Raw genomic sequence first — 22,497 nt, forward strand, 5'->3', positions numbered from 1 at the left:
ACTAGTAATTTGGTTTGTCCTATCTATATACCTTTTAAATTCCACACGCAATCATTTGAAGAAGTTTCTTCTTTCTCAAAAAAAGAAAAAAGAAAAAGAAAAAGGAAAAGAAAAAGAAAAAGGGAGAACTTAAGTTGGAAACGAATAGAAGAAGAAAAGATTAAAAAAAAAACAAAACAAAAAACAAAAAACAAAAAACAAAAGAAAAGAAAAGAAAAGATTGAAGCAGCGGCATATGCTTGTATTGAATTATAGACACAGAGAGATATTCCCCATCACAATCACCATAACTCCTCTCCTCTTCTCTTCTTCTTCTTTAAAAACAAATCTCTGTGGTTGTGTACGGGCAAAATAGTATGCAATAATGGAGGGCATACAGCAACGAGTGGAGACATGGATGAGAGAGCAACGAGCGAAGATCCTCAATGCCTCTTCCTCGTGGCGTCCGCTGCAATGGCGAGTGATGAAGTGGCCATGGAACAGCAACGACAGAGAGCAGAGGAAGCGGATCCAGGAGGAGTACGAGCGTCGCAAGAAGCAACTCAAACATCTCTGTCGTGCTCTCAAGGCTGAGTCTGTCTCTGACTTGCAAGACATCCTCTGCTGCATGGTTCTCTCCGAATGCGTTTACAAGGTAAGCTTCTCGCTTCTTTTATGGAAAACAAAACATGGGTCTTTTTTTTTGTGTGTGTGTGTTGAACAATGAATAATTCATTTTTCTGAGACCAACCCAGTTGGAATTTGGTTAACTTATCAAACAATGAAAACAAACCCAGTTGAAATTGGTTATTGGGTTTGTTAGAAAAGTGAAGAAATGGGAAGGAAATTTAGAATTTGGAGGAGTTTGTGTTTCTTAGACGACAGTTTTAGGTTTTTTTTGTTAATGGGATTTATTGGTTTTTAAGAAATTTGAGGACTTCAGAAATGAGACTGATATATGCTTGTTTAAGAGGGGTGTTAAAACTTTTGAATGATAAACAAAATGTACTACATTTATAGGCATAGTCTAGGAATAATTCATTTTCTGAGACCAACCCAGTTGGAATTGGTTAACTTATCAACCAAAAAAAAAAAAAAAACAGTTGAAATTAGTTATTGGGTTTGTTAGAAAAGTGAAGAAATGGAATGGAAATTGAGGATTTGGAGGAGTTTGTGTTTCTTAAAAGACACGCTTAGGTTTTTTTTTTTTGTTAATTGGTTTTCTTGGTTTTTATGAAATTCGACAACGGGAAGGAGGAATGAGATTAAGCGTGCGTTTGGGAGAGGCACTGTTCATGGACCAGCCATGAAGTGCAACAGTATTTTGCCCTTTTTAAATTATTTTGCTATAGTGTTTTGCCCTTTTAAATTATTTTGCTACAGTATTTTCAGTAATAAGTTTTTAGTTTTTAGCAAAATAATCGTATCCAAAGAGACCTAATATGTTGTGGTGCATATGGAGGGAATGTAATTGACGTATGGAGAGTTCGGGAGGCCAGTTTCTTGCTTCTTTCATTGGTTATTAGTTTGATTGGTCTCGGGCTTGGGGACTCACATCTTGTGACTCCATCCCTTTGTTCATTAGTTCTCTTCTTTTTTGTTTTTCCCTTCTTAATTTTGTACCTTTTGACCACTATGTGCTTTTCCTGCATATTGTAGAGTCTTTAATATATTTTTTCTTACCTATCAAAAAAAAAAAGAAAAGAGAGAGATTAATATGTGCTTGTTTAAGAGGGGTGTTAAAACTTTTGAATAATAACCAAAATGTACAACTACTATATTTATATTTATAGGCATTGTCTAGGACTAGTAGTATAACTAATACAATATATGAAGTGCAGTGGGCCTAAAGAGAACATAATCTAATAGTGGGGTTTATTAACTTAACTGTACACCTATATTTATAGGTATTAAACCCACAACTTCTCCTTCCATCCCATTATTATAGAAGGAGTACTTGCTATTTTAGCTCGAGCTCATTGCTACATTATAACTATGTTTTGTTTTTCTCGCTTAACTCTAAGTGGATCGTTTGGAGAGAGAAATAATTCCTTCAATGGTGTTGAGTTTTCTACAATTGAGCTGAAGTTCTTAATTTCACATACTTTACATGACTGGTCTAATGCTCTAGGCAATGTTTCTTCTCATCCTTTTGTATATTTCATTAACTGTATCTGATTCTAATTCTTTAAGGGGCTCCTCTTCAAACTTGACATATACTAAGGCTCTCCACTTATTATAAAATTTTCATAATAATAATAAAAATACATAAACTTTTAATGAAAATGACTAGAAAAGTGTAGCCCCAATACTTGAGGAGTATACAGGAGATAAGTAAAGAAGAAAAGCTAAGATTTAAATCTACAAAGATCAATCAAATCAAGAAATTCTAAGATGCATCAAGATGAAAAGTATTTAAAAATAGTGACTTAAGTCAATCAATGAAAATTCAATTCCACAAAGTTCCAAGCATACCTCTCACTCCAGATAGCACACATCAAGCATAATGGTAGCAATAGTATGGCATTCCGAACGCTTGAAGTTTTTTCCTCTCTCTCTCTCTCTCTCTCTCTCTCTCTCTCACTTTAAACAATATGATATTGATGTTTCTTGAAATTGCCTCTCCTACATGCAATTGACCACACTACCAACTTAGGCATAACCCAAGAGATCACATACAAAGAAAATACTAATGACCGCAACACCCTAATAAGGTACGGTGAAGAAGGTGATGGTCCAGTGTTTACTCACTTTTGTTTGGATGTAAACACCAGTGAACTATATATAGTTATCTTGCGTTTCTTGAGGTAATTCATGGATCACTACAACATTGTTTTCCCCTGAGCCCTTTTGTCATTCAGATTAGAATGTGGCTATAATTAAATGGGAGAGATGTTTGTCAGTGTCATGTATGTGTGTTAGTTATCCTCAGTTGAACTTACAGTTTACAAAATTGGAATGATATGTCTTTTTTGGTGGAATAGTTATGAATAAATGTTCTGTAGGCACTGAAAATGAATTTGCTTATATTTACGATGTTATTCTTCATTATGAAGAGACCTGCTGCTGATATGGTACGGGCCGTAAATAAATTTAAGGCCGACTTTGGAGGGCAAGTTGTTTCTTTGGAGCGTGTGCAGCCTTCTTCAGATCATGTTCCTCACAGGTTTATTCTGCTCTATATCTTTTAATTTTCATTTATAAGATTTCTCTATACTGCCAAATGTATTCCTAACCCTTTTTTGTTAAAAATGATTGCTGGATTGGCTTTCTAATATCTTTTACCATTTCTAAAAAACATAGTTAGCTGCTACCCTCTGACTGTTTCCTTTTTGTCCTTTTTCGATTGGCACATTTTTAGGTTATATGGAGACATTGTGTATATGAAGTTTTTGTGCAACAATAGGCTACGCTTTTTTGATACGTAATAAACATATCATTAAAACAAAAAATGTAAAAGGGTTTCCTAGTAGATGGGATGTATATTGCCAAGAAACAAATACAAAAGATTAGTTTCTAAAATTTAACATATCTAGAAAATCAAGTAAGCTAGAGGGAGAAACTGTATTGATTGCCTGTGTCCATTCAAAAAAGGCTACAATTATAAATATTTGGACTTTGTACTACCCTAGTCTTTTATGAGTTTTTATTGAGCAATGTATAGAAGCATAAATCACGTCGTACCACATGTCAAGTGGTGTACCATACCCCTTTCTTGTCCTGTGTACAATGATAATCTTCCAAGTAGTAGAGATTTTTTTCATGTTAATAAATGTAAAACATGGAAGATGCTGTGAATTAGAAGATCTTTATGCCTTTTGCCTAAAAATGCTTTAGATATGCCATGCATGGTTTCCAGTGGCAGCTGGTGCAAACCAAAGTATGGAACTTTATTCAAGTTGAAACTTCAAAATTCTGTAGTTATTTCAGTTAATGTTATGAATGGTAGTGGTGATGTTAAGTTTCCATGAAATTACTCTAGTTTCATTTAAATTACTAAAGTTATTTGTCTACCTATGCATACTTTTGTTAGTTATATGTCTACCTATGCATACTCTTGTCTTTTTTCATTTTTTATTTTTTGCCAAAGTGATTTTTATTTTCATTTTTTGAATAATCACTCTTAATTTTTTCTGTTTATCATAGAACTTCTTTTTCATCTTGGTTGTTGCAGGTATCTTTTGGCAGAAGCTGGTGACACATTATTTGCTTCCTTTATTGGAACGAAGCAGTACAAGTAAGAATGATACAATTTATTGATTTAGTTATCTCAGTCTCTATAATTTTATAAGCATGAATTTTATTTTGTGCAAATCAAGGGATGTCATGGCCGATGCAAACATACTGCAAGGTGCAATATTTCATGAGGATATTATGGAAGTTGCTGAGGAGATTGAAACTGTTAAGTCTGAACAACATGAAAGTCAAAAAGGAAATGTGGAAAACTTGTGGCATCCCCTTGAATCAAAATCTAAGCAACTAAAAGATAAATCTAAACCTGCTGCCCATCGAGTAAGATAGCAGTTATTGTTTTCATGGTTTTGTTGATTGTGTTTCATCAACATATGTTAAATATGTTAGCGTGTTATACTTTTTTTTTCCCGAGTTTTCTAAGCAGATCTAATTCCCTATATGCCAATGTATTGGTTGGTTATTCCTAGATTCTACAGATGCTCTTATTTTGTATAATTGTCTGTGTATTTTTCTGATTTTTTTTTTCTCTTTCGAAAATTTTCAGGGCTTTTTGGCCCGTGCTAAAGGGATACCTGCTTTGGAGTTATACAGACTTGCTCAGAAGAAGAAGCGAAAGCTTGTATTGTGTGGACATTCACTTGGTGGAGCAGTAAGTCTGATTAGGCTGCTTTGCTTCAGTTTTATCCAGTTCCCTGCATATAATTAATTGACGTAGTCAGTGTACCTGGGCTGCTGCCCCTTGGTCTACTCAATTAATTGTATATTATAAAAAAATATAATTAATTAATAAATTTTTTATCTGCTCTTATTTTGTCTTTGTAGGTAGCAACATTAGCTACCCTTGCCATTTTGAGGGTTATAGCTGCCTCATCATCTTCAAAGGAGAGTGAAAAAGTGTCAGTTAAATGTATAACATTCTCCCAGCCCCCAGTTGGAAATGCTGCTTTAAAAGAGTAGGCATCTTCTTAGTAATTATATTATTTCTGAATATTTGAGTTCCTGATATTATTCTTTTTTATTTATTTAATTAATTATTAGTTTAAGATAACACATCTGTATTTTTTGATTTTTTTTTCTTTCAGCTATGTTAATAGAAAAGGATGGCATCACTATTTCAAGAGTTATTGTATTCCAGAAGATCTGGTGCCTCGTATCTTGTCTCCCGCGTATTTTCATCATTATAATGCACAGGCTCAATCGATGCCTTCTGATGCTGAATCTACTAATATATCTATGTTAAAACGTGAGGGAGGGATAGATAAGCTAAAAGAGAATGAGGGGGAGCAGTTGGTTTTGGGATTGGGTCCTGTACAGAGTTCATTTTGGAGGCTTTCAAGGCTTGTTCCTTTGGAGGGTGTAATGAGACAGTTGAATAAATACAGAGGAAAACGATTTGTATCTGCAGAAACGTCTACGTCTGCTGATTCCGTTGCAACATCTTTGGTTGAAGATGAAGTAGTTGGGCCACAGTCTCTTGTAATCCAAGAGGGTTCAGATGGCATTTCCCTTAAGCCATTTTCTGACACTGATAAAGCACCACCAGAGGTAGCAACTAGTGGAAAGTTAGCAGAACAAGGTGACATTAAAGGTGGGGATAGCAAGAGCTGGCGTAGAGTGCCCTATTTACCTTCTTATGTACCTTTTGGGCAGGTATATATAATGAATTCATGCTTCATCTATTTGTCTGTTTGTTTTTCATTCGTTTATCGTAGATTATTTTTGCCAGATAGAAATAAGCTGGGTTTGATTGACTAAACTGTTCTTAGGAAAAAGTGAATCTTTACAAAGCTGTAACTAAGAAAGTAAGCTGCCTATATTTATGAATTAAGCTGTAACAAACGAACATTGCGCAAGAGATGGAAAAGAAGCTGAAATTATATCAGTACTCTGAATGCTTTGGTGTCTGCTGATATATTTCATTGTTAGTCTGCATTAACTATGCCTCCTTGGGTTAGTTTTTGATAATGATCTCCTGTCCCATCCTTAGCCAAAAAAATTCCCCAAAAAACTCTATTAACTATATTAGCTATGCTAGTGACAGGAGATCATCATATTGGTTGAGATATCCATATGGTCTCAATATGAAGCATGTCCCTTAATCGTGAAAATGTATTTTTGTAGTTTAAAATATTAATGGTCTTGCTTTTCTTATGTGATAGCTTGGAACAAACCTCTTCTGGGTTAGTGGCTATAGAAATAAAATAGACTCAGTCCCTTTTGGGATTTGGTTGCAAAGAGCAAGTAATGCCTCTAGCAAGATGGTTGGAAATTATGTGGTACCTGGGTAAACTGCAGCAAGATAGAAGGTCACTCTTGAAAATGGTTTTCTTCAAACAAGTTTGACTTATGAGTTTGGATTAGTTTTTATTATTATTTTTTTATAATTATTTTTTATATTTTTGGGGAAATTATACTCTATCCCCTAAACTATACCCCCTTTTACACTTACTCTCATAAACTATTACCCGTGTGACATTTTATACCCCATCTCATTGGTAATTGTTTAAGGAAGTGTGTATTCTCATTGTTTAGGAGGGTAAGTGTAAAAAGAATATAATTATGGAGGGTAAGTGTAAAAAGGGGTATAGTTTAGTAGGGTAAAGTGTGTATTCTCATATTTTATATGGTATAGTTTAGGGGGGGTAAAGTGTAATTTCTCCTACATTATTTGCTTATGTACTTTTTTTAGAGCCTCACTTTTTTTAGGTACACCTGTACTTTTGCCAACTTTTAGCAAAGAGCTAATCCAAATGCACTGTATTGGGGGAAAAAGGAATAAGGAGAAGTATCATGAATATTGGAAACTAGAAAAGTGAATGAGTTCTAGCTCAAATGGCACTTACTTTTCCCACAATAATGGGATGAAGGGTGAGGTAGTGGATTCAAGGCCCACTGAGTGCAAGTATGCTTACCATTCAAATATAAAAAAAATAAAGAAGGAAAAATAGATAAAAGAAAAAGAAAGACTACAGAAAAGCAATTAAAAAAGAGTTCTCAGGTTAATAGGACAGAGGAAGTGGACACTTAGAAATGCATCTATGGAAGTAAATGGTTAGTTAGTAGCTAGAGCTGGATGAGTACCATACGAACACAAGTGATCCATCGGTGCTAGAAGAGTAGATGTCTGAGTAAAGGGATGGTGTTTCAAGAAGGTAGCACAGCAACAGACATGGAAGATGGAACTTAAGGGCTGGAATGTGGCATCAACCCAAGAAAAAAATGCATTGTAGATTTAAGTCAGCAGTTAAGAGCTTTGAATGAGAGCATTGACTAAACTACTCCAAATTTATAAATGGGAATCTAACGGGTTGAAAACAGAATTGTTGAGAAGGAGAAATGACAACAAAAGAACAAGTATAACCTCAGTATAAATGGAGGGGGAAAAGGAAAGACAACCGTGTTTTAGCCTTTTAGGGCTTTGACATTGTGTTACATGTAAAAGTTGATGAATAAATGTAGAACCAGTTTCAAGTCATGAATGTTAAAAATGAGCATGGAAAATGCATCTAATTCTGTGGTAAGATGTTGCTGGCTTATATAAGTTGTTTCATTCTTTTTCATTGCCTTTTTGTAGTCTATTGATTCTTGTAGGGGTCTCTGGTCATTTGTTTGTGACATTATTGACTTGCTAGTAAGTTTGAGTTCCTGGGAATTACCTTTTTGTCCCTCCACTGCTTATAAGTTTGTGAAATGACCTGAGAGGTCCCAACTCTTTTAAATTTCAACACAAGTGGCTGCCTTCTAGTCTTCTACCCCCAAACAAGTTCGACACAGTCTTTGAGAGTAATTTATGTAAAAGTAAATTTCGCTGGCAACTAATATTTTATTGCGTGAGGTATTAGTGTGCTTGTCTGTTTTCTCTCTCCAGCATTATAGGCATCATTACATGGTGTTTGCCATAATAGTTGTCTTGAACTCAGTCTTCACACTTCTGTTCTTTATATCGGGTCTGTATTTTGGTGTGTTTGATTTTTATTTTATTGACTTCATTGGAAGCTATTTATTTACTACAGCTTTATCTCTTGGGGAATTCATCAGTAGAATCACTATCAGGTGCTGAGTATTCAAAGTTGACATCGGTATGTGCTTCCTTTGTTTAGAAATCTCTCTCTCTCTTGGTTGGGGGTGGCAAGATTTTTAATAATTCTGCGGCCTAAATCTTATGATTTCAACAGCCTTTTGTGATACTGAGTGGTAGCTGGTAGTAGTATCTTTTGGGATCTCTCATTTTGTTTACTTTCTTCTGGCAAAGACATTTTCAGGTCAGATCTGTGATTGCGGAATTAAGGGAACGGTTTCAATCACATTCTATGAGGTCATATAGGTTCCGATTTCAGAGGTGTGAATCATTGTTTATTAAAAAATATACCTATTACATTTGTTAATGAGTTAATCATGCAATTTAGTTGTGCATGTATATTGTTCCCTTTTTCTACCAAATTGGTTGTCAATGTTTACATTGGTTGGCAGGTCCTTGTTTGCGTAATTTTCCTGGTATTGGACCAAGGAATTTTCATAGGCAGGTCAAGGGTTGTTAGTAAAATTATTGATTGCTAATACTGTAATAAGATTTATTTAATGTGTTTTAAAACAAATAAAAAAGTTTAAGCTCGTCAATAAACTACAATTATTCACCCTCTCACTAATGCAACTTATATAAAATTTTCAAGAAGATCCTGAAATCATTATAGTTCCCTGTGGTCTCTACTTGGATATGTAACAGTGGATGGTCATTTTTGGAATCATAATTAGCAAGAAATGGCAGGATTCATAAGTCTCATATTTGATGAAATTATCTTTTTATTTATTTATTTATTTGCTGTTGCAGAATCTATGACCTATGCATGGGTGATAATCCTTCATCTTTCTTGGGAATTGAGCAACTGCAACAGTATACACATCTGCAGCAGTGGCTTGGTCTTTCAGTTGCAGGCTCTGTAGAGCTTGGGCATATTGTAGAGTCTCCAGTTATTCGCACCGCTACTTCAATTGCTCCTCTTGGATGGAATGGAGTACCTGGAGGGAAGAACGGAGAACCTTTAAAAGTTGATATCACTGGATTTGGGTTGCATCTGTGTACACTGGTTCACGCTCAAGTGAATGGTAACTGGTATGGTCCTTGGCAATTTTTATGGCTCTCCCCACCCTTCTTTTGTGAATTAATTTTACAATTAAGCACATCCAATATGATATATTAGGATACAATGACTTTAGTGCAACCTGCCAGGATTGCTTCATTGTCATTGTGCATATCATCATTCATGATCAGTGTCTTTTTTAGATCACCTTTAGGACCGACTACCAAGGCTTGGCTATTGTCGTCTTTTATAGATCACCTATACTGAACACACAGACCTAATTTCCTGATACTTTTGGCAGCGGCCATTTTTTTCTCCCCTTTTTTAAATATATGCTTCTCACTAATGTGCCTTGATTCAATTGCTTCTTTGCTACACCTGTTTGAGCTTTTGACCTGACCAATATGCTCTTCACTTCTGTACTGGTTTGTATTGAGTGCGTTCATACATTAAAGGATCACATTAAAGGAATATTTATCTTCTAAGCTTTTTTGTTACTGGAGCATTGCCTCATGATCATCATAAATTAAATTGCAAAGTGAATTGCACATTCTTTATTCTAGTGACTACTATATAGGTTCAAGTTACGCTTACTGTAACTCTTGTTAATATAACTTTGTATTGGAATAGTATTTCTGACAAATCTACTGTTGGACTACGCCGTCTTCTTTAAATCTCCAAGCTTGCATAGTATCAAGATGATTAGATGTCAATAGCTATCTTATTTATAAAATGTTTTTCTTTCAAGTTTTTCCTATTTTAAAAATATACATTAAGCATGAATTTATAGACGTAGTAAGTAAATTATGATTGACATAAAATTTGGCATGCTATGTATGTGTTAAGAATCAATAGAATGTGTAATCCAATAGCGGGGTTTTCAAAATTTTTTTTTCTAAGTATATAAATTTATTAAAAATAAATTCAAATCAAGTACATGGGATGTTTACTAGAAAGGAGTGCTAAAGAAAATAAAAACAAACCAGGAAAAACACAACAGTTATCTAGAGCCCAGGGAGTCCGTGAAATCTAGGAGCTCCTTAATTGAAGAAGACATTGAGCATGTTGGCCACTCATATAATGACTTCAAAAACAAAAACTTCATTATGTTGAGCTCTTGGCCCTCAAAGCATCTCATGTTTCATTAATGCCATGTACACCACATGAGACAGAATGGAACCACTATATATATATATATATATATTCCCCACAGATTGTTTTAGCTCTCTGAACCTTTTTTGACTAATTATTATCAAGTATATGTGTTTATTTGCTCCAACAGCCTGTCCTTGATTGGTTGAGAAAAGGATTTTGTGGAGTTGTATTACTCACAACTGCCAATTGCTAGGCCAAAGAAAATTGAGAAACTAGGTTAGCCATAGGTGGAGAGTATTACTATATGGCATTGTTCAACTATTATTTTGTTTCAACTTTATCTACAGAATTTGACATTTATTTATTTATTTTTAACACCCGAATATTTTTGTGAATGAGAGTAGTCTTAGGAAGATAACACTACAGAAGCTATGAGTCATTTGAGATTGTTGGTGGTGTTTTAGAGAGAATGATCAATATCCCATTTTGACAAATGGTGCGTTCTGGTTCACAGTAGTGGATTTTGTATGGCCATTAGAGTTTTATGAAATGGAATCTAATTGCGTTCCATGCCTTGCTGTTGAAGTTGTCCTGACACTTGGTGCAGTGTTTATGGTTTTCACTTTTCAATTGTTCTGTTTTTGGCCAACATAATTTTGATAGCATATTTTCTTCTGTAACACAAACTCAACTATCCACCTGTCCATATGCATATGTGTGGGTGGAGCTTGAGAATGAAAAAAAGGGGGGGGGGGGGAGGTGGGTAGTGTTGCCTTTTTATTTTTTTCCCAGAACCTCCATGGGTGTCTTTTGGTTTGAGTAGGGGTGGCAAAGTAAACCCAAACCCATTTGCTCACCCAAACCCACCCACTCTAATTAAACCCAAACCCACCCAATTATTAGTTGGGTTAAATGAACATCAACCCAATTAGACCCAATAATTATTGGGTTTTAACTAAAAACCCATTGAACCTCATTTAACCCAAAAACAATATACTCAAATTCAACCCAACAATTCCCAAAAAAAAAAAAAAAAACTCAGCCCTCAGACGTTTAAGGCTTTCACAAGGGATTTCATTTTCCCTCATTTTCTCAAAACTCGATGATGCTGATGTCGACGACGGAGAACATATCGGCGACGTTGAGTCACGGAGGGAGATTTATTCAGTACAATATCTTCGAAGTCACTGCTAAGTGTAAGATCGATGTAAAACACTCCGAAAGAGTACTTACTCCAAGAAAGTGTCATGGAAAAGATCCTCTCCGTCTTCCTCTTCCGGCTCGTCTCGGATGATTTCGGGATCCACGGCGGCCTCGTCGTTGATGTCGATGTCGTCATTATTTGTGAAGTTCTTGGACGTGTGAGGGATCTGATCGGTGTTGAATCCGGCGGAGGTTGGTGATTCCGGCATTGAAACAGGCGCCGGATTCTCTTCGGAGTTCCCTTCGTCTTCTCCTCCGGCCATTAACTCTCTCTCTCTTTTAATTTTGCTTCAATTTAATGCTTAATTTGGTTTAGTGATTATTGATTACTTAGCTAAAACTGGAAAAAAACAGCTAATTAGGTATAATAGTGTGTTATGAAGTGTATTTAATTAATGGTAATGGTGAATGAGAATTGACAAATTGTTTCGATTTATTGCTTAGTTGGTTTAGTAATTAGTAATTATTTCATTTTTAATAGAAATTTGATTGCTTTATGTCACTTTGCAAAAACTGAAAAAAAAAAGAAAAAAAAGAGAGTGAATTGGGAATAATAGAGTACTTTGGTAATTTTCACTTTAGTGGCATTTTGTTAATTTTGATAATTGGGTAATTGGGTGGGTTGGGTTTACTCATAATAATTGGGTTGGGTTGGATTTGGGGTTAAAAGCAATTAGTTAAATGGGTTTTAATGGGTAAATGAGTTTCATAAACCCAACCCAATTATGTCCACCCCAAACCCACCCATTTGCCACCCCTAGGTTTGAGATACATCATGATTTTGTATTTATCCCATTCAGGTGTTCTACTAGAGTGGAATCATTCCCCTCAGTTCCGAATTATTCTTCAAATTGTGAAATGGAGGGAGAATTACAACAAATGCGAGTTTTGGTTGGAGCGCCATTGAGACAACCACCAAAGCATCAGATAGTGGCAGATCCATCGATGCCTTTGTTTTCTTCTATTGATTCAGATGCTGCCCATCTCAATCATGAAAATACTACAGGTTCCTTTCGTGATGAAAAATTTATTCGCCCTGAAGGTTTGAATGATTTTTTTGTGTTCTGCACCAGTGATTTTGCTACTGTCTCTAAGGAGGTTCATGTCAGAACTCGTAGGGTCCGGTTGCTTGGCCTTGAGGTACTGATGTTCAAATATATATGAAAAATATGATTTACAAAATACGCTTTTTTTTTTTTTTTTGGTTATTTATATAGTGACACATGAGTTTTGGGCCATGTAGGGTGCTGGTAAAACTTCTCTTCTTAAGGCAATACTTAGTCAAAGTAGAGTAAACACTATTGCCAATGCTGAGAATAAGCTTCCTGAGACTGATGATCAAGAAGGGATTGCTGGTGGTTTATGCTACTGTGTTTCAGCAGGGGTAAATTTACAGGTATTCTTTTATTTATTTATTTATTTTAATTTTATTTTTTACTGTAAAAGGTGTTACTTGTTTATAGGGCATTTTTATTCTCCTCTATTACACTTTAACGTTGGCATCTTATTTGATTGGTCTCAGGTTTGGGGACTCACATCCAGTGAATCTCTCCCGTTGTTTGTAGATTCGCTTCTTTCTTGTATATAGTTTCTGTTTTCTTTTGTATTTTTTGGGTGCTTTATGTTTTTTGCATAAAGAAGTCCTTTATTAATAATTTTTTTTCTTACCCATCAAAAAAAAAAAAAAATTGCTGTAATTTCTACCAATTGTACCATACTACACTTATAGCTGATCAAGTCGTTCTGAATGACCCAAGCATGCCAATGAGTTTTAGTTCAAATGGCACCTCCTGCTTGTAAGAGTAAGGTGGAGGATAAGGTTGTGGGTTTGAGATCCACTTGCATGTATAACTTACAAATAAAGAAAAGTAGTGACCCAGGCATTTTGACCCTGATAATCCATCTTGGACATGCTTGATATTGGTTCACTTGTGGGGAGCCAATTAACTGTAGTTCACACGATACTTTCTCCCGCCATAAAGAATGGGTGGAGGTTGACATTCTTCTACCAAAGGTTGTTAAGTTGTTTACATTGAGAAGGACCTAGGTGAAATGTTTATATTTACCAGCTCATGGAGCAATGTAGATGCTTCATGCTAGTTAATGATTTTGATGAGATAAGGCCTCTATTGGTAGGATAGATGGAGTTTAGGCAGAGTATGCTCGCAGCTTCTAATTATATCATTGATCTGATTTGGTCGAGAAGGATTTCTCGTGTGTTTATCATCTCTCTCATGGTTATTATTAGTATATTTCTTGACTTTTTGTCTTTAATTTCTCTCCCCCTGTTCATATATTTATTTAATTATTGTCACTGCAGGATCTGAATAGGGAAGTTTCTCATTTCAGAGATGAACTATGGATGGGAATTCGTGATCTTAGTCGGAAGACAGATCTGATTGTCCTTGTGCATAACCTGTCCCATAAAATACCTCGATACAATCACTCAGATTTGTCACAACAGAAGCCAGTCCTTTCTCTTCTGTTGGATGAGGCCAAATCTCTAGGAATCCCTTGGGTTCTTGCCATAACAAACAAATTTTCTGTCAGTGCACATCAGCAAAAAGCAGCAGTAGATGCTGTTTTGCAGGCATACCAAGCATCTTTGAGCTCAATTGCAGTTATCAATTCCTCTCCATATGTTATGCCTGGTGTCGCAAGTGCTTCTTTGTCTTGGGGTGCAACTGGCGGAGATTCTGATGGGAGGATGGGTGCTCAAAAACTTCTTTTTGCCCCAATCAGTCTTGTTCGGAGGCCTTTCCAGAAGAAAGATATTGTTCTTTCAGTGGAGGGTGTTGCCTCTCTTTGTCAGCTAATCCATCGTGTGCTTCGAAGCCAAGAGGAAGACTCTTTCCAGGTAAAAGCATTTAAATTCATTTTATATTAATAGAATGTAATGTTTGAACACCTTCTTACTAGTAGTTTTGTGTTAAGTTATGACTATGGGCACAAATTTCCTTGTAGTAGCAAGGGGCATTGAGTATCCGTTTGGATATTGATGATAAGTGGGCGTTTTGCGATTCATGTTTTTTTGTTGTTGAGAAGAGCGTCAACTGAGTGCCAATGGGTCCCATGCACTGTTCACGAACCCACAAATCTCTTTTTTGAACAAAACTTTCATTAAAAATGGATCCTATGGCACTATTCACACATTTAAAAATTATTTTGCTACAGTGTTTTTAATTTTCAGTTTTCAGTTTTCAGCGGTATCCAAACGGACCCTGAATTTGTTGACAATATTCAAAAATGAATTTGGGCATTGAATTTTCTTTTATGATATTTTTTTTGGGGTGGGTGGGGGGTGGGGGAGGGAGGGGGTCTGCAACAAGGGTTGATTAAAAAAAATTGGGTGTTTAGAATATTGGAGAGTTTCATGAATGATTTCATTATCGTTGGATTGCATTAATCACCCATGTATGAATCTAGTCTAGGACACTGAGGAAATTCTTGACTTGTTGCTGTTGGTTAGGTCATATACTTCTGGAATTTATTTTATGTGTTGGTTCTACTTTAGTTGATTATCCCAAAAACCATTTTACTGGTTACTTTGATGCTCTCTGGTTCTATTAATTACCATGTTGTAATATGTGTTGTGGTTTATTGTTCATATGGTTTTCTTTTCAATATTAATTTTAATGTTTTTCTTTTTTCAAATTAAAGGAAATTGCTAAAGATAGACTTATGGTGGAGGTGGCACGAGAACAAGCAATGGTTATAGAAGCAAGTAGAGATGCTCAGGCCAAGGCATCCTCCTTAACAGCTGCAGCTGTGGGTGCTTCCCTCGGTGCGGGTCTCGGTATTGTCTTGGCTGTTGTGATGGGTGCGGCATCTGCCTTGAGGAAGCCCTGAGAATTTACTCCATTTTTTTTTTTAATTTTAATTTTTCTAGAATTGAGAGTATGTTAAATTTTTTTATTTTTATTTTAATTTTATAGTTTTCCCATGTGGCCATTTTTTGTCAATACGAGTTAATCATCTTGCAAGGCATTTCTTCATATAGGCAAAGGGGCTTAGGCTTCTCTTTGAAGCTCTATTTGTTTATTTAAAGTTTTGCCTATGCCATCTCTTCTGGATGTACAGATTGTATATGTTGGTGAACAATGTCATTGATGATTTCATAATATATCCCAGTATAAACTATCTCCCATTAATAAAGAGTTGAGCACATTTAGTCCTGGGGTCCCAACCAAAATTCACAAAAATTGGCCTCACGTCATTAAAAAATTTAAAATTGCAGATTGTATCTGGTGGGCTCAGCTGTGAGGTAGTAGGCAAATTATGTTGCTTTTTAAAAAAGTGAAAGATAGGCCGTTTTAGGCAAAAAATGAAAGGTCTTGATTAAATTTATAATAATTGTTTTTGCATGTACAACAGCTCCAATTCTTACTTTTAATACTCAAACTTCTTTCAATTGACACTTTACTTGATTAGACATGTATCTTATGCCATAAACATTACTTAGGGTGCGTTTGAATATTGCTTATTTTGCTAAAAATTAAAAACTGAAAAAAAAAAAAAATTCGGTTACTGTTAACACTTACAAAACACTGTTCATTTGTTTTAATGCACTGTTCATGTCTTATGAACAATGCCTCAGGCATTGGTCCAAAAAAAAAAAAAAAAGAGGCTAAAAACGCTAAACGTAATACGCAAGAGGCAATCCTAATGCTACCTTATTCTCATTTTTCTTTATCTTGCCAATGCCCCAAACACCTTCAATTTTCATTAGAAGGGGAGAGAAGGAAATTCAAAATCAGACATTGTTAAAAGAAATTAAAGCCTACAAGCCAGACTTTTTGAAGAATTAACTAATAATAACAGAAAACCATCCTCATGACTAACTCAGAGGACAGGAGTGGAGGCTATATTCAAAGCCACTTAAGAAAGAGGCTCTCACAATAAATCTAACGGGGTGCTGTACATGTTCAGTGCCAAACCACCAAAATCCAGATAGAAGGAAAATTTTAAGGTTGGCTGGAGTAACATACAGCAGGTACAATGTAAGGAGAGAAAGAACAAGAACCTACCATCAAGCAATAGCAATTTTTCAGATAATTTATCCTATACCTTCAAATATATGTCAATCCTGTATAAAGAGCAGAGACCAAGTAAACTTGGAAGCAGGCAAACTTGCTAGGAAAGCCAACAAGAAACTTAAACCAGTCAAGACCTACTGTAAATGACTAGGCAGTATTGTAACCCACCAAACAAATTTTTTTTTTTTAATGATAAGTAACGTAATTTTTATTGCCCTAAAAAAGAAGAGTCGCCCAAGTATATAGGAAGTATACAACTGGGGACCATACGATTTATCACACAAATTACATGAATTTATCGAAACACTAACAGACCACAAGGACTAACTATGAAAATCTAAGATCCAACTTATCAAAAAAAATAAATTGCAAAATTGACATCTAATCCAACAAAATCTTGATTCAACTAAACACAACTCATAAAGCAAATCTATATAAGACTGCCCTTAAACAACAAAATTACAATATTTTCAATATGGCTATGAACGTAAAGAAAGTCAGAAACTATCTTATTTTTTAATAAAATAATTGGGACTGTTCATGAATATAAATTCCATATATGTCAGGCCTTTTAATCTGACATGTTTTATACTACTAACTCTTTAGGATTGCTCAAATGATGACCTTTATTTCTGCAAAAGAAAAGCATCCCAACTGGTTGTCAACATAGACATGGTATAACGATTAACTGATTCAATTCAGTCATTTGATGAAGCCAACAAAGATTGTTTCAGAAATAAAGAAGACACAAACACATTATTAATCTTAGGCAACCTGAACATGGAAATATATGGGCAAAATCTAGGCAAGGTAGTTTCAGTCAAGCCTTTAAGTTAGAATCAAGTGAGACAGTTAATCAATATTGGCCATCAACGAGGCCAATGAGCTCTAATTCAAATGACACTTGCTTCTCCCATACAAATAAATGGAAGGCGAAGTCGTGGGTTGAAAACCCCATTAGGAGCATTGAAGCTTGCCAACCTAAAAACATTAATCATTAAATAGAGAAGTTCTCTGGCTTTTACAAAATCATTTCGGACTTTCATCTTTATTTTTAGTATGTCATATAATCAATTAATCATCCAGCCAATTGGATGGTAAAACCATTACACCTGTGACCAAACGTCATCAAGGATCAACGGGGCAGAGAGGTATAAACTATCACAAAGTAATCCTTTAATAGTTCAATTTTATTTTCTATGGGGAATTTAGTGAAGTGGGAAGTGGTGAGGAACGACCAAAAACTGGAGAGCCAGTCATAAAGACTTCCAAAGAAATTGTGGGCTTTACATAGCAATTAAGGCCACAAAACAAGAGAATTCAGGGCATACTAAAGAGCTACTCATCATGACCATGCATATCCTATTTTCTTTTCAGTAAGTATAATGACCATGCATATTATATAATAGGACATAATTTTGACATCTGTAAACAAGCCAAACAAACTGTTTGGGTATTAAAAAAAAAAAAAAAGCTGATTGGGTATAAACAATCCCACAAAGCCAAAGAAAACACAATCAATAATATTATATATTAAAAAAAAATTCAAATATTGGGGAACCTCACAGTGGTACTCTTGGACTTGGATTGAATGGCTCCCCCACATACAATACCAGATTGGCATCTGAAACCACCATTGCCCGTTGCTATTACCAAATTGGCATACTCCCTTATGACCACCAAACAAAGATTTTGAAACCCATCATCCCCCATTCCCGCCAACACCAACCTTGCATTCTGTTTTCGCAACTCTCTCTCTATCTCGCTCTCTGCTCTGGTGTATTGTAATTGAAGTAAAAATAAATAAAATAAATATTTTATTAAAAAAAAAGTGTTACGTATGAGTAATAAATGTAAAAGTGAGGGGTAAAATGGAGAGTAAGAAAAAAAAAAAAAATGTTACGCTTAGTTAGGTGTTGTTTGGTAAGGCGTTTATGCACAAGTATTTTCAAAAAATATAAATAAGATTACTGGAACAAGATTACCAATGCTAGTTTCAGGATTGGGTTTTTTGAATTATAAAACCTTCATTCTCAGACTTAGAAAGTTAGAAAAAGACTTCTATTACAATTTCTTGAATTGCTTTCCATTCTCCTCTACAACAAGAAACCACGTCTCTCTGTTTATGATTTGAGTTGTGAATGATAAATAAAAATCCCTCTGTTTTGCTCATTCCGACTCAGAGTCGGATTGATTTGCATTCAATACTAACAAATAGTATACATTCTTCAAACGTAACAAATTAAAATTGTAAAATAATCATCTTGATTACTTCATGAACTAAGTACAAAGAATTCAAAAATCATATACAAAAAGAATCATCATCAACATGTAGATCATCATCAATGACGGTGATAGCACTTGGATTTCTTGGAAAGATTAATCTCTGGTTCAGGCTTAGGGACGTCTCTCAAATCCACCAATTGAATCTTTCTTTTGGCCTTTTGAACTTGTTGGTATCCAAGTTGTAGCTTTCTTTTTGACGCTTCAAGTTTCAACTCCAATGACTTCCTCTTCTCCTCCTCCTCCTTTTGCGCTTTCCTTTGCCGCCATGCTGCCAAATTAATCTTGACCACAATCCTCTCTTTCTTTTCACTATTCTCGGCACTTTCACTGGCAGCAGAAGGCAACGTTGAGATCGCTTCCTTCTTCTTGTTACCATCATCTTGCTGCAACTTTGAAGGAAACCCAGAAGCAGAAACAGAAGCAGAAGAGAGAGTCTTCTTCAAACCCATACGAGGGTTAGGCTCTAAACCCATAGCCACACGAGTTCTTGCATCTAAACCCAAAAGCATAGCCATAGCCATGACTACTGAAATCTTCAAGAGAGAGTATTTTTGCGTACTGAAATCTTCAAGAGAAAGTTTTTTTGCGTTTAGTTTTTTTCTTGCCAAAGTGGGATATATATATACAAAAATTTACTACATCACTCTCCGAATCCCACACGGAGACGGAGAGACTCTCACTCTCTGTTTTGATATCACCGACTCAGAGGAATCCTTTCATCCCACGCAACCCCAACTAGCCGTTACTATTTCAATCTCTTTATTTAGTTTCCATTCCCTCTCTTCCAATTATTTGATCTAATAATGATGGACACTGGTTCTGATTCTCATTCAAGCATAGAAAAGGATTTCTTCTATACCCAGTAAAACTCTAGTAAAATTAAATTCCTTCAATAATAGGAATGAAAAGGCCTTGAAATATTATGCATTACAAGAATTAATAAAAGTTTTACACTTTTTGAATACACATGATAGTAACGTACGGTGTACCTGCTTGCTGCAAGGGCAATTCAGATTTGAATGAATTGACCAAAAAGAGTGAAATTTCCAATTGAATAATTATCTTGAAATATTCCCATCTCTCAATTTGTTAAGAGAGCTTTACATGGGCCGTGGGATCATTCTTCTTCTTTTTCTTGAAATGTTTAGAGGCAACTTTCAACGCCTTAGTCCAAGCCTGTAATGGATAGTGTAAAATATAATAAGAAAAATGCTTTTTTGTTTCCTTTGTTTTTTTTAATCAGATAATGAACCAAAATAAATTGCACTCAATAGAGACAAAGTTTTCCTACAATTTTTTCCTCTCAGAAGGGCTTATTAACATCAGGTTAATTATCTCAAAATTTCAGATTAAGAAATATAGAAATAAAGAAAACAAAATAATAGAAATTCTCTAGAAAGAAATACCTTTGTGGTGTGTGGGAAACAAGTAAAAGTGGGCTTTAGAGGAGTTGGGGAGAACTCAGATGCCTTGGTTTTGTTCTTGTGCATGTGCTTCATCTTCAAAACATTAAGATTAAGATTGATGTTAAGCTTCTTCTTGATGTTGGAAGTGACTTACTTCAACTTGGTTTTGTTGCTCAACACCATAGCACCACCACCAAATGAGATCTTTCTATTTGTGGGTGTAATGAAATCCAAATCTTCAAAATCAGAATCCAAGTCCATGGCACTGTAAGCCCGAGGGACCAAAGGGGACCATATTGAGCTCTGCGTGTAGTCGAAGTCGAAAGCCAATGACTTGTCGGGGAATTTGCAGAGAAGCTCTTTTGACATCAATGGTTCTAAGTAGTACACCACTTTTGTAGTGCCCATAACAAGCCTCTCTGTCTCTTCTTCTTCTTCTTCTTCATTGGACATAGCCATATCTAAGAGAGATCTTGTTCTGAATCTTCTATATAAGATACTCTCTACGTAAAATGTTGTGATCTTTTTTGCTTTTTTTTTTGCTTTCTGTTTCCTTTGTGGGATTTGGACCGTTTGGGACTTGTGTTTAAAGCAAACGTGAGGGAAGAAAGAACAACGGGATGTTTTGGAAAGTTACCGTTACATTTTCAATTTTAAATTTGATATGCCTGCTTTGTCCCTTGTTTCTTAAGCTTTTTCTCGATTTTGCCCTCCATTTTTGCTCTTTTCTTATTTTCGTCCATGGAGGCAGTGATATAGGTGTCACGTTACGTGTGTCATACCCATAATAGTTTAGAACAGTGAATAATCTAACAAAAAGTGACCATAGGAGAATCATAGGAACACGCAGTCAATTTTCGCTACAACCAATAAAATAAAAAATAAAGTATTTACAATGATTTGCTGCTTATGAATTTATATTAAACGAGAATTGATAAAATGGCAAAAAGTATAATGTTTGAATAATTTAAGACCACAATTAACTTTTTAAAGGCCAAATGACCCAAAAAAAAAAAAAAAACCAATATTCATGCAAACTTAATGAAATGGAACAACATTTTGGCCTTTTTTTTGTTCATAGGATTTGAAATGTTGTATAATGATTGTTATTTTCAGGACATCAATTTTTTTTTTAATTTTTTTTTTATAGTATAAGTGAGATTCGAATTCAAGTTCCTTATTTGATGACAAGACACTTTTTAGTTGAGCCAATTATGGTTTTGAATTGTTAGTTAGTAGTGATGTGAATCATTCATCTAAGTACCTTATGGCCTGAATGGACAATATGGACTACATTGGACCGAATTGAAAAAATCAGACCTAATGGACCGAATTGGCCCAAATAGACCGAATGAATTGAATTGATTGAAGTAGACTAAATGTATTTAATTGAATAGAAGTAGACTGAATTGGACCAAAATTGACAAAAGTGGACTAAAGTAGACCGAATTGGACCGAATTGATAAAGTGGACCGAATGTCGATCTGTTATTAGCATAACCAAGATTGTGTTTTGACATAAATTCAAATTCTTACTTCCAAAATACTCAAGTATTAACTCAAACAAAAATCAAACCAAAACTATAAGAGAGAAAAATATGCTACTTGTAATGGGAAACTAAAAAATACAACACCAAAACGTATGAATTGAAAATAGAGTTTTAAAAATCACAATGATTCATCACTATAAAGAAGAGTAGTAAGAAGGAATAAAAAAATGGAGAGAGAGAGAGAGAGAGAGAGAGAGAGAGAGAGAGAGAGAGAGAGAATGTGAGAGAATAATAAGAAATTTATAGAAAATAATATGGCAAGAAAAAAAGTATAAAAAAAAAATTGTAATTAACACCAAATTATCCAAGTCATGTTATGTTATATAATAAAATAACATTATATTCTTATATACTATCTTTATATATAATGTAATATGATAACATCTATGAAATCAAAGAGAAGAAAAAAGATAACAACTTAAAAATATAGCTTAATCACATCAACCCAAAGTAGAGTTTCAAATAACAAAAAAACTTAACAAATTAACGTAGAGATACAAGAAAAATAGTAAAACAAATCCTCCAAAAAATGAAAAAAAAAATTAAGAGAGAAAAATAACCTTATGTGTGTGGAAATACTATGTATAGAATGAAATTGAGAATTATAAATTTATAGTTAAAAAAGCCAAAAATAAAGGAAGATAAAGGGATAAGGAAAAGTGATATTAAGA

The 22,497-nt window shown here is 34.9% G+C and overlaps 2 protein-coding genes across 2 annotated transcripts; one reads left to right on the forward strand and one right to left on the reverse strand.

Moving 5' to 3' along the window:
• Nucleotides 1-191: 191 nt before the first annotated feature.
• On the forward strand, nt 192-15,726 carry LOC142619820 (uncharacterized). Its single transcript, XM_075793112.1, has 14 exons — nt 192-634; nt 3,036-3,145; nt 4,154-4,216; nt 4,299-4,491; nt 4,718-4,822; nt 4,996-5,126; nt 5,256-5,823; nt 8,187-8,252; nt 8,436-8,512; nt 9,002-9,283; nt 12,350-12,689; nt 12,793-12,945; nt 13,870-14,406; nt 15,210-15,726. The coding sequence occupies exons 1-14, from the start codon at nt 365-367 to the stop codon at nt 15,396-15,398; spliced, it is 3,084 nt and encodes a 1,027-aa protein (XP_075649227.1). The 5' UTR covers nt 192-364; the 3' UTR covers nt 15,399-15,726.
• Nucleotides 15,727-18,814: 3,088 nt separating this feature from the next.
• LOC142621080 (uncharacterized) lies at nt 18,815-19,916 on the reverse strand. The gene is made up of 2 exons (XM_075794395.1): nt 19,861-19,916; nt 18,815-19,436 (listed from the first exon to the last, which is right to left on the reverse strand). The coding sequence occupies exon 2, from the start codon at nt 19,390-19,392 to the stop codon at nt 18,928-18,930; it is 465 nt and encodes a 154-aa protein (XP_075650510.1). The 5' UTR covers nt 19,393-19,436; nt 19,861-19,916; the 3' UTR covers nt 18,815-18,927.
• Nucleotides 19,917-22,497: the final 2,581 nt, after the last annotated feature.

This window comes from Castanea sativa, chromosome 12, assembly GCF_040712315.1.
Source record: "Castanea sativa cultivar Marrone di Chiusa Pesio chromosome 12, ASM4071231v1".
Taxonomy (NCBI): Eukaryota; Viridiplantae; Streptophyta; class Magnoliopsida; order Fagales; family Fagaceae; genus Castanea; species Castanea sativa.